Consider the following 12,519-nt stretch of genomic DNA (forward strand, 5'->3'; position numbering starts at 1 on the left):
GGCAACGCTGCAGTGGTGCTTACTCTCCAATGCTTTGTCTAAGGACTGTACAAACTATTTTATGAGTGTGTATAATTCAAACTTTGTTTCCAAACTCTTAGGAAACTGTTTCTCTTCTCAAAATAGTAACTCTCTGCCAACTATATTTTCCCCTAAAACACTTAGAATTGGCAAACACTTAGAATTGGCTATGATATATGCAGTGTAATTTTTGTTGATTTTTACTACATACATAATTAATGTTTTGATAGCTCCATATGGACTGGTACTTTTAAAACCTGTTCCAAGTTTTTTTCGGTGTCTTTCTTGTTTTGTTGGTTTTCTTAAAACGCTGTCTTGCTCTGTAACTCTAGCTGGCTTTAAACTTATGGCAATCCTCCTCCTTTTGTTTCCCAAGGGAATGCTGTGTTTACAGGTGTGTGCCCTTCTTATAAAGTTATTACTTTATGTACATTGGTGCTTTGCCTACATGTATGTCTGTGGACCATATGGATGCCTGGTGCCTGAGGAAGCCAGAAGAAGACATCATATCCTCTAAAATGAATTACAGATGGTTGTATGCTAGGAACAGAATTCTGGTCCTCTAGTGGTCAGCCAGTGGTCTTAACTACTAAGTTTTCTTTTAACTCTGATTTTTCTGTTTTGTTTAACTCTTCTTCATACAATACAGCCTGACAGAAGTTTCTCCTCTCAGCCCCATCCCTAAACTCCAACTCCCCCAGATTCACTCCTTCGCTTCCAAATGGTATCAACAGAACACAGCATAACAGGTTACAATTAGACTGCTGGGTGGGGAGGTAGTGCACACTTTTAATCCCTGCAGAGGCATGCAGGTCTCTGTGAGTTAGAGGCCAGCCTGGTTTACAGAGCCAGTTCCAGAACAGCCAGAGCTACACAGAGAAACCCTATCAAAACAACAAATCAAGTTACAATAAAACTATGCACAATCTCTCTTATCAGGGATGGACAAAGCAACCCAGTTGGAGGAAAATGGCCCCAAGGGTGGTGAGTTAGGAGTCCCATAAAACCACCACGCCAACAACCATAACATGCCTGGAGAGGACCTAGTGCAGAACCATGCAGGCTCAGTGACTGCCCCTTTAGTTGTTTTGTTGTTGTTGTTATTGTTTTAAACTAAAAAACTTAGGAGAGGAACTAATCTAATTTTTGTTCACAACAAGATCCTGCTTCAGTGGTACTTAAACTCTAACAACAGACTCTTTTGAATAAAGTTCGACAAGCCATCCTTTAAAAAACAAAACAAGGAACTGGAGAGATGGCTCAGCAGTTAAAAGCGCTGGCTGTTCTTACAGAGGACCAGGGTTTGATACCCAGTACCAACAAAATGTGATACCCAGTACTCACACCTCCTTGTATCCTCTTCTAGGGGATCTGATTCACCTCATCTGATCTCTGCAGGGACCATGCACAAATGCAAGGTAAAACATTCAAACAATAAAAGTATATAAAGGTACAAAATTTAAACAAAACAAAAAGAAACAAGTTGGATGTGATAACATACACCTATAATTCTACCATTTGGGAGACTGAAGGAAAAAAAAAAATCATGAATTCAAGACCAGACTGCTAGATTTGCAGGTTCTGTCTTACCTCAAAAGAGGGACAGAAAAGAAAATGTAGCCTGAAGCAAACAATGTGACATTCAAAAGAAAAATGTTTTAAAAATGAAAAATTAAGAAAGTATGTGCCTAGGGATGGCAACTCAGGCCTAAAATCCTAACACTGGAGAGAAGAAGCAGGAACTCACAGCTTTGAGTTCAAGGCCAGCCTGGGCTACAGAAATCAGTTCGCTCAAAAACCCAAAGCAAAAATCAAAGTACGTGCCCCTTACAATTCTTTAATATAAAGAATTAAACTTATATATTAAAGATATAAAAGTGGTTAACAGGTGGAAAAGAACGAACAGGCATGAAGAGAGTGTGATTAACGCAGTAGCAAGCTTCATTCCAATGTGACTGCCCTTTGGCAAAGAAGCCTGGAGAATTCCGGCTTTAAGGAGTCAGTGGCTCGATTTCTCTCATACCACCTGCCTTCTGCAGTTCTTTTCTACTAGGTAAATATAGTAGCTTGACAGTGGAAATCACAGTTCATCACACACCTTAATTCTCAGTTTTACAGGTCTCAAGCATACACATATGGAAACAGCAGATCTTGACTCTATTGGAACAAAAATGAGACTCACTTATCCTAAAGTTCTGACGAGATTTCTCATCTTCTTAGGAATAGCATTTGTCTCTGAAACAAACTATTGCAGAGCCCTAGGAAAGGGCAGAGGAAAGCTCTGTAACAGCAGCTGACTCTGAGAGCGCTAACTACACTGTTTAGTCAACATCCTCTTTCTGTTTGGAAAAAATTAAGATTCAGAAAGGCTCAGCAATTTGCTGGACATCAACTGAGGTTCAAAACTAGATCTGCCGGACTGAACAATGCTACAAGCAGGTACCACAGTACTCTGAGGTACAACATGGCACTCAGCCGCGGATGCTCTCAACTGAAAGCTTATCACTAACTTATTGTGTACACTTCAGCAATAAGCAGAAGTGCAAAACCAGAGTCCTTCTAACTAGGCAAAGTCAGGAAACAATCTAATTTAATCACATATCAAGGAGAAAATGGTTCTACTGCTGAATAAAAAAGCATTTTTCTTTCACAATACATTTCGTCTTTTCTTTCCCAGGACTACCATCCTTTCCCTCAGTCAGCAACAGCCTTATTAGCTAACAAAGGCTGTCATACGTTCAATCCTCCTCAAAATATAGTAAATATGACGTTAGCCTTTCTACATTCTACTGTACTATGGTATTATAAAATTCCAATTCTCCAAAAAGAAAAACCAAGCCTCCATTCAACAGAATGCTTCACACACCAAAAAGGTAAGGACACACAGGACTGCGCTTCATGATTATATCTTCTATAAAGTCACCGCCAAGTCAACCCCTCCCATTGTTAAAAGGATATAATTTGGAGGGAGAAAATTCCAGCTCAGGACTTGGTTGGCTAGTGCAAGGTACCGCTGAAACACTGAGGACATCTGAGCACTGAGGTTCTCCCGTCTGCTGAATTCCTGCAGAACTCCAACTGTTAACATGAAGATCTGACGAAGGTCTTCTTCCTATGGACAATAAATCACACACCGGTTTGCATGACACTTACTCAAAGTGCATTCCTTTTTAGAATCATAAAACAAACAAGAACCTTAAGGTTTCCATTAGATGGTACTACTTCCTTAAGAATGTTTTCCATCTTGTGGCTTCTAACATCAGTGCACTTTCAAGTAACACCATTGACTGTAATATAAATGCTCCTCCATGCAGGAAAGCCTTTGAGGGCGAATGCGACTGTAGGGCTGGCACAGCCAGTTGCTATAGTGCAGCGCCTCAGGACTTAAGCCAATGCCTTCACATAACTTTACTCCAGAGCCAAACAATACACTCAAGAGATAAAGAGCCACACCATCTGCAATAACATTTTAAATATATGACCTTCTTTGGCACTGAGCCAGTCCTATTTTTAAAGCCAGCAGAATCCTATCAATTGAAATATATCACAACCTGATAAGAAAACTGTAAACTAAGGAATATTTTTTATAATGTTCTCTTTTTTGTTGCTTCAAGATGAGAACTGAATAATTTCAACTTATCAATTACAGAAATCAAACTTACCAATCAATTTACTATGTCCTATGAATCTCAGCACAAGTCTTCAGACATAAGCTACTACCCAAATGTCTAAAACAAATGCTGTCACCACTGGGAACAAACCGAACAAAGAGCAGACTGCCCAGTAATTAAAACATAAAACAAAGGCACCAATACCTGAAAGACTCGTTTGCAGTTACCGTGGAATTCCATACTCAGTCCAATGTTGCTAGTTTTACTTGAACTTGAAAATTCACTCAATAGAGCAGTTAGAATAGAACAGGCCAGAGTTTGCTATATCAATAAGAAATAATTGTAAGTCATTCCATTTTTCAAAACTTTGTTTCAATATAATTTGTTCAAACATAATTTCTGTGTGCTACAGCTTCAGAGCCTCTAACTGCCCAGCAGAACTCTGGATGTGACTAAGAAGACTGGCTCTCCTTTCAAGTAGGGTGGAAAATGCTAACATCTGGACTCACAGAGGCCTGGAACCCAGCACACGACTCCACTCAACTCTAGAGGGCAACTGACATTTTAATGGTTGTTAATAATTAAGTAATTGTTCAATTCCTTGTTTCATTTAATTTACACAATAATCCATACATTTTTACACTTGAAAGAACTATGACCTGAAGAGGGTAAACTGCCAGAGGCCACCAACATTCAGCCTCATGCCTCCCACCCTCATTTTCTCATGAATGTAAAAATGTGTTCTCAAACAGATGACAAGTAATACAGACTTTAATCTCCAAATACCAAACAGGTAGTACCTCAAAGCTTTTGAAATCAAAGAAAGAAACTTTTCCTTTTCCTTGGGTCTACTAGATACACTTAGAACACCAACTCCTCAATCTTATTCACAGACTCTTTAGAGTCAAGGTAACAAGGATGGAGATAAGGCTATGAATTATTTTGGCACATTTCCAGGGGTTAGACAGAAATATGCACACTACCTCTGAACAACCGAAAGATTAAAGTCGAGATGATACTATTTCTGCAAGCTTACACAACAGCTGAACACAGTGGGCCCACCCCACCAACTGCATCTTTGTTCAGAAATGCTTCTGATGTCAGTACCTTGACCTTACAGATGCTTGGTTTGGCAAATCTTAGCAAATATACATAAAGTGAAATTCCTACAGACTTGGAGAGCTGATGTCTGCTTTAGGTAAGTAACAGTTACATGGATAAACAATATACTACTTTTACTTTTTAAAAACTTCCTTTAAAAATGTTTTTTTTTTTTAAGTTTTAAAGGAAGTAGATACTGTTCACCTCTTAATCACAACCAAAATAAGCACAGGTAAGCAGCTTCATAAATTATGGAGAATCCAGAAGAATCTACTAAAGGTGCCTTATATAATAATGAAAATTCTACAGCTACTTAGGTTAGTTTTTGTGCACACAGACACTTTTGTTAATATTTATTGGCTGTCCTGAGGGTTGAACCAAGGTTATTATGATCATTAGGCAAGAGTTCCTCATAAAAAATGAACTTAGCCCTGTCCCCACACTCATTTACTTCAAAATACACACTTTTTTCCCCCCCAGAGCTGAGGACTGAACCCAGGGCCAATGAGCTAAATCCCCAACCCCCACACACTTATTTTAATTTAATACACAAGTTCACTTATTCCCAAATCTTCCAGAAAAATACGTGAAAATTCATGGGCCTGAGGAAAACAGTATGAGAAATCAGGCACAAGTGCCTCATGTAGAGAGCAATTTGTCCCTGTCTTTACTGCTCAAAGGGATTTCAAACATTTACCAAGTTAAATAATCTTCATTTTACATGGTGATTAGAGTTCTTCATTCATCAGCCAAGCATAGAGGCATGGTCCACAGTTCTACAAACCCTCATTACTTGGAGGCTAAGGCTGGGGATCACTGGAGGCCAGCTTAAAAAGACCACATAGTGTGTGACTCAGCCTCGAAAGTAATCCCCAGAACGTTAAAAAGAAAATTAAAGCACCAGCCATCAATACTTCATAGATAAATTAAAATAATATCGAACATCTTTAAATCTGATTATATGCATAAATGAATATACACACCTTATTGTATACTTATTAAAGATTTGGTGGGGGAAATATACTAAATAAAATAATAAAATTAAATTAACTTCTGAGATTCCATAATTCTGAAGACAATTTTAGTGGCCTGTATTCTCTAACTCTTAGCTTTACTTCTCACCCATCTGCTGTAATACTTCACTGTCTATATTATGAAGAAATAAAATATTTGAAAACATGTCTAAAACAAGAAAATTAACCTCAGATATCAATCACTAAATACAATTTACACATACTCTGCTTTTGAAAATCAAGAAGCACTTGTTAAATGCAAACTGTCACCATCCTTACAAATAATGTGCTATAATCCTTTCCCACAAGTACTGTAACTCACCACAGGCTGGTTTCTGGTACTTACACAAAATGGTATAATTTTGAAACTATGGTCATATTCAGATTCTTAGTACAATGCCTAATTGATTATTAAACTATATTCACAATAAAGATTTTCTCTTATATAAAATAAATATTTCCTAAGCTTATATTCATGGTTGAATAAATGGATAAAAATACAAACAAGGCAAAGCTAGTGAACACTGCTAGGCACCTAAGGCTTTCAACAAGTAGGTTTCCTTTAGTGATACAGTATAGCTCAGCACAGGGAGCCAACAGAGGCCAGCTGCAGCAAAACCATTGCCATCCAACCAAGCAAACTCACCCAGGGTGTACACAATAGCACATAAAGGCAAGTGAGTGCAGTCTCATTCCCTCTCCCCCAGCCCCACTCTTCAGATGAATGTCCATTTGTGAAGGAAAGTGAGAAGAGCTTCTGCAGGTGGGAGAGGCTCCTAATGAAGACACCCCTCTAACCTTTATCCTCAACACGTGAACATCAAGAACAAGAGGTGTTCGCATCTCAGACTCAGCTTCCTAAACATACGAATGTTTCAACCTATGAGTATAATATATCATATCTTAACCTTAGAAAAAAACAGACGGTTAAAAAAAGTTAGAAGAAAATAAAATTACCTACAATCCTACTGTCTGGGGATTATTACTGAAGTTATTTACATATAGCTCTTTACTTTCTTAATGCATGTACACACATTAGTTACAAAACATACAATTTATATTCTTTATACTTTTTCTACTTTAGTTTTAAAACAGAAACCTTTAAGTAAAAATTGAATTTCACTACACCACCTGGAAACACAATGTACTAAGATAATGATATAGCATGTAGATATCAAATGCTATTCTGACTCATACCTAACTCATGACTTTTCAGAAAACTGAAATTTAGTGAGATATTTTCAAATACTACAAAAAAGTTCAATTTGAAAAACTTGTGTAGATATGAGAGTAGCATCATAAACTCTGATTATACTATACTATTCTAACTAAAGGATACCAAATGAAAACCTCATTCCTTGGAGAAAGTGCATTAAATACTGATTATAAAGGAACGAAGCAAAGTACTCTGCTATATATCAACAAAGTAGTTCTCTCTATTCACAAGAGAATTAAGCATAGCATGAATATGTAAGTAAAGTTACCCTTATTATACCGGGATGGAGACAGGAAAGCAAAAAGCAGCTCCAAGAAAGAATGTCCCTGCCGGAGCTAAAAGCCGTCAACCGTGCCTGGGAGAGAGCACCGACTCTGGGCCTCACTTACCACTGAAGAAGGCTCCTGTCTGTTGCTGCAGGCATTCAGTACTCAGGGGACACAAGTGCAGTCAGTGCCGTTTACTCCCCCTCCAACCACCAGCACTTTCAAGTGCTGTCCCTACCCTTTGTCAGTCACGGCTAGATAGCATTCTATACTGTAGAGATTGACTCTGATACTCAAGAGGGTAACAAAAGCTGTCGCTAGAAATTTCAGTGAAATCTGATGAAAATAGACTGAGAAACAGGAAATTTTTCATACTAAGGAGGGCTTTGACTGAAACCATAAGCACAAACTTTCAGAATTTTAAGACATTATCACAAGAATGCTTTATTTATCTAAGATCATAAAAAATAAGTTTATATCTGTTATTGTCTAGGTATAACAAAAATGTTTCAAATAAAACTTACACCCTGTATATTTTTCTACAAGAAGCCCTTTTTATAGCAACTATCTAACAATGAATGACTACTTGGAAGCCACTGAAGAAGGCTCTAGGTTGTTGGAGAAACAAAGGGGCTACACACTAACAGATCCCCACGCCTGTTGATTTACTACGTCGGCCTCACAGGGTTTCTCAAGTGGCCTTTGAGGCAGTCTAGGCTCACAGCCCCTGGCAACCGGACAACACCAGAAGGCAGCTCTTCACTCATCATCCTCATTCAGTGACCATTTATAAACCAAGTTACAAAGTCTATTGTGCCTGTTTCTGAAATACATTATCAATAGAAACAGCCTGTAGAAATCATTAGGAATACCAAAAACACCACAAAACAACCTACTGTCTAGACTAAGAAAACTGTTTCCCATTAAACTGTAGGCAAGATAATTCATTTATCATCTGAATAAAGTCTCATCCACTCTTTGCCTACCTAATCCAGTTATTCTGCATTCGGATTACATGACTTCCTCTAAGTACTGCATAAATGCAACAATTAGGATAAGGTAGAGCGAAGGTGGTATTTTTTTAATTATCACACACTGGGTTGTTTAGGTCCTACCTCTTGACTGCCAAAATTAGAACTACAAGATAAATTATCGCTTAGAAGAGGGTCACTAGATGCTGCTTGGAGCAGAGTCCTCAGCTATTTGTATTTAAACTGCTGACCCAGGAGGAGGTAGAAAATAAATACTCAAGTTTCCTAATTTTTTAAAGGTTATTTTTTTATGTTTATGAGTATTTTTGCAGGTATGTTCGGAACCAGGAGAAGGCATTGAATCTCTTAGAGTAGCAGTAAGACAGTTGTGAGCCAACATGAAGGTGCTGAGAATCAAACCCAGATCCTCTAGCAGAACAGTGCTCTTAAATACTGAGTAATCCCTCACGCCCCACTCCCATTTTTGCTGTCTTTAATTTAGATTGATAAAGCAAATAGAAGACAAGGGAATAAGGTCTCAATCTTACCAAAAAAAAGTCTCCCTGAGCTGAGAATGTAACTGAGTTACTGAGTGCTTGCCTAGAACTGCATGAAGCCCTCCCTGGTTTTGGTCCCAGGCATTACATAAAAATTGAGTATTTGTGGTACATGGCTACAGTTTTTGAATTTGGAAGACAATACAGAAGAATCAGGAGTCTGAGGTATCCATAGCCATATCTCAAATTTTTAGGTCAACCTGGGATACATGACACCTGCTCTCAAAAAAAAACTATTTTCATAGTATGGCTTCTTTCATTGAAGTACTAGAAATTCAAAAGTTTATTCACTGGCTGACAATTTTTAAAACTCTGTCTTCATCTAAAATTCCTACAGCAGCATTCACATCTCTCGTCAAAGCCATTCATTTCATGCTTGTGGAGAAAAGGATTTTTAAAAAGCCCCCCGGAGACAGAGTGCCTTCCCACTTCATAAGCACAAGATACAAACTCCATAAGCACAAGATACAAACTCCAGCTGACAAACTAAAATGCTCTTGTTCAGGGGGAGGACTGTCTCTTATAATAGCCTGGCTCTTGCCTCAGGATCCTTATTACCAAGAATAAACTGTATGAAAGGTTGCCATACTATATAGCAGACCTCCAGCTGCTCTTCTAAGAAAACATCAATGAGACATTGCGATAAGGGAGATTAACTTGGCTATCTCGCCCAGGGGCAGCCCTGGGTAGACAAGTGAATTTCACACCCACTTCTGCCCAACATGAAAAAGAGGGGAAAAGGAGGCTTAAATACTGCTTAACTATCTTTCAGAATGACTTAGCATAGGCTTATTACTTTCAAAGGAAACAGGCAAACATGAAATAGATTAAATTTTTAGTTTGTATGTCAGCCTAAAAAAATAACCTAAGCTACTCTTCTAGAAAGGAGTTTCCCTATTCCTCTCAAATCATATTGACAGCAGGCCTGACAATTCCCAGCTGAGATGAGGTAACCACAGCACCCATCACAACCACGGCAGCAGGACAGCCTCCTCACAAAGATGAGCGTGAAGTGACATGGCTCTTAAGTACATGCGTGATCACAGCAGCAGTACACCACAGCACACGGGAAGCTACACCATCTAAGAAATGCTCCTTAAATCCTATGTCCTATTCTGCTTTGCTTCTGCTTTATCTTATTATTATTTTTGGATGATTTTATTCTAATCACAAAAGAAAGTGTGTAAATTTGGGTGAGCAAGGAGGATATGGGAGGAGTTGAGCGAGGGGAAACCAGAATCAGAATATATTATATTATATAAAGTCTTTTTTCCATAAAAAAATTAAAAATAGGGGTTGGGGATTTAGCTCAGTGGTAGAGCGCTTGCCTAGCAAGCGCAAGGCCCTGGGTTCGGTCCCCAGCTCTGAAAAGAAGAAAAAAAAAATTTAATTTAAAAAATGGTTTAATGAAGGCTAAAGATATAGCATAGCAGTAAAGCAAGGTAGTATAATCAAATATCCTCTCTCTCAAGGTTTTTACACATTTATGAAACTTTCCATAAAATGATCTGCAAGAAACCACAATAATTTTTTTAAAATATTTATTTATTATGTATATACATCACACAGCTTTCTGCCTGCATGTATGCTGCAGGCCAGAAGAGGGCACCCAGTCTCATTACAGATGGTTGGGAGCCACCTTGTGGTTCCTGGGAATTGAACTCAGGACCTCTGGAAGAGCAGTCAGTGCTCTTCACTACTGAGCCACCTCTCAAGTCCCGACCATCATATTTTTAAAAATTAATATAAATTAATTATTTATATATAAATATAAAAATAATTAGCTTTCACTAGTAGATATTGTCTTCTGTGTTTCAACACTTAGAATAGTTATATAGGTTGATTTATTAGAGCCTATGTTCCCTAGATTTTCAAAAGCTGAGTTGAGAGGCTGCTAGCACAATGTTGCAAACACTTCTGAATGTGCAGCCTCAGATGACACTAGGACACACACTTTACATTCTAAGGAATCAATGCCTAGACAATTTACAGTGTATATTTGTTCCTGGTAAGAAGATAGTGATGGGCAGAACCATAGCTAAGTATGAACCAGAAAAAGTTGCTCTACAACTGCTAACTGCCTCAAAACCCATATAGGGTTCACGAGACTTAGTTGAGTTAACACAGGGAGAGAGACAATGAACACCAGGATTTGGAGGGTAAGCAGCCAAACTCTAATTTCTGGCCAGTGAAGGTCCGTGGAACTGTCATTTTTAGAGGTAGTAAGAGGGAAGTGACTTCACAGCTCCTAAGGTCAACTCTTTGTACCCACAGAAAACCACAACTGGGGTCAGCTGCATGACTCAGAAGGTAAAGGCACTTGTGTCAGAACTGTGGTGGAAGAGAAGAGCTGATTCCCAGAAGTCAACCTTGCAGCACACATGCCCTGGCATTCACACATGCACATGCACTCAACAACACATGGATGTTAAAAGCAGTTAAGGAGAAAAGCCATCAGACAGTTTCTATCCCTGGAATCTATCTCTTCATGAACCACATAAACTACCATGCACAATTTCTGGCCACAGCTCTAACCATTTCTTCTGAGGCTATTCATGTCTGTGAGACTAAGGAAGCCTTAAATTCTCACAAATTCTTCACCATAAAGAAGATACATTAAAACATTTTATTGGTCTGCAATCTCATTTTCTGGAGCTACTGAGCTGGCTTTACCCTACCTGGCAAAGATGTCGGATCACAATGTTTGCATTTTACTTACCACATAAACAGAGAATTTTTAAGTTTAATGTTACAATGTGGTCAACAAAATCACTTCATCTCATCATTAAAAATGGTTCCATCCATCTCCAACATATTAAATTGCTAATACTACAGAATTCTTTGGTCCTGTTATTTGGAAATTTTACTTAAAAAAAAAAAAACAAAAAAAAAAAAAAAAAAAACAACTTGTTGCCTACAGTGGTACATGCCTTCAATCCTAGGACATAGGTGTTTAAAGAAAAAGTTCAAGAGTTCAAGGCCAGACTATTGCACAGTGACTTCAGAGTATTGGGTAACAAAGCAAGACCCTAACTCAAAACCTGTGTGTGTCTGGGGGGCGGGGGATGGAAGGGGAGTGTGTGTAAGGAGTGTGGTATGTTTTTGTGTATATGGCGAGGGAGGGGTTATCTTAGCTTTGACTGCTTCAAGAATATCAAGGATATTAAATGCATCCAAAAGTATGTATTGTAAATACAGCAGAATGTTCTCTAACCGCACTGTCTGTTCTATCATTTGTAGAATATGTCATTTCCATGGCTCAGACAAGTCTTACTGTCAATTTGCCATGAATCACTTTTTGTGCTACCTCAAATCTACCCACAAGGAGAAGAAGAAAACTTAGTTCCCAGCATGTGCTCACTCCTAAAAAAGGCAGGGCCTGTGCTGTGCTCTCTCAGGACCAAGGACATGCAGGAAGGCAACAGCAAGCTCCAAACCCCTGCACCAAAGCCTTGCTCCAAAGCCCTTGCTGGGGAAACAGTCTAATCCACAGAGCTTTAGTCACAGTCGCAATGCCACTGTTCCAGCCCAATCCTGTCCATTTAACAGGCCAGACGACCAAAATACAGGAGCATGTCCCAAAGCAAAATCTAAAAGGGGAGCAGTAACTCAAGCCAGAGCATCTAGGGCGCACTGACCATCAGACTACACACACAGTCATTCCCATGAAAGGGAAGACTACCAAGTCCATACAAGTGATTTTACAGGGACGATCCCAGGAATCAGAGCTGGTCAGTAATAGAGCCTCTGGCGAAATTTCTAC

General features: G+C 38.8%; 1 protein-coding gene across 2 annotated transcripts in view; it reads right to left on the reverse strand.

Annotated features, from left to right (window-relative positions):
* Xpo4 (exportin 4) overlaps positions 1–12,519 on the reverse strand; it is a 90,973-nt gene that overhangs the window by 46,669 nt on the left and 31,785 nt on the right. For both annotated transcript variants that reach the window (XM_087585255.1, NM_001395629.1), the window contains 2 exons: positions 3,837–3,953; positions 2,980–3,133 (listed from right to left, as the gene is read on the reverse strand). In XM_087585255.1, coding sequence (XP_087441381.1) covers positions 2,980–3,133; positions 3,837–3,953 — 271 coding nt within the window. The remainder of the gene's footprint in view (positions 1–2,979; positions 3,134–3,836; positions 3,954–12,519) is intronic.

Source organism: Rattus norvegicus, chromosome 15 (assembly GCF_021556685.1).
Source record: "Rattus norvegicus strain SHRSP/BbbUtx chromosome 15, alternate assembly SHRSP_T2T, whole genome shotgun sequence".
In the NCBI taxonomy this organism is placed as follows: Eukaryota; Metazoa; Chordata; class Mammalia; order Rodentia; family Muridae; genus Rattus; species Rattus norvegicus.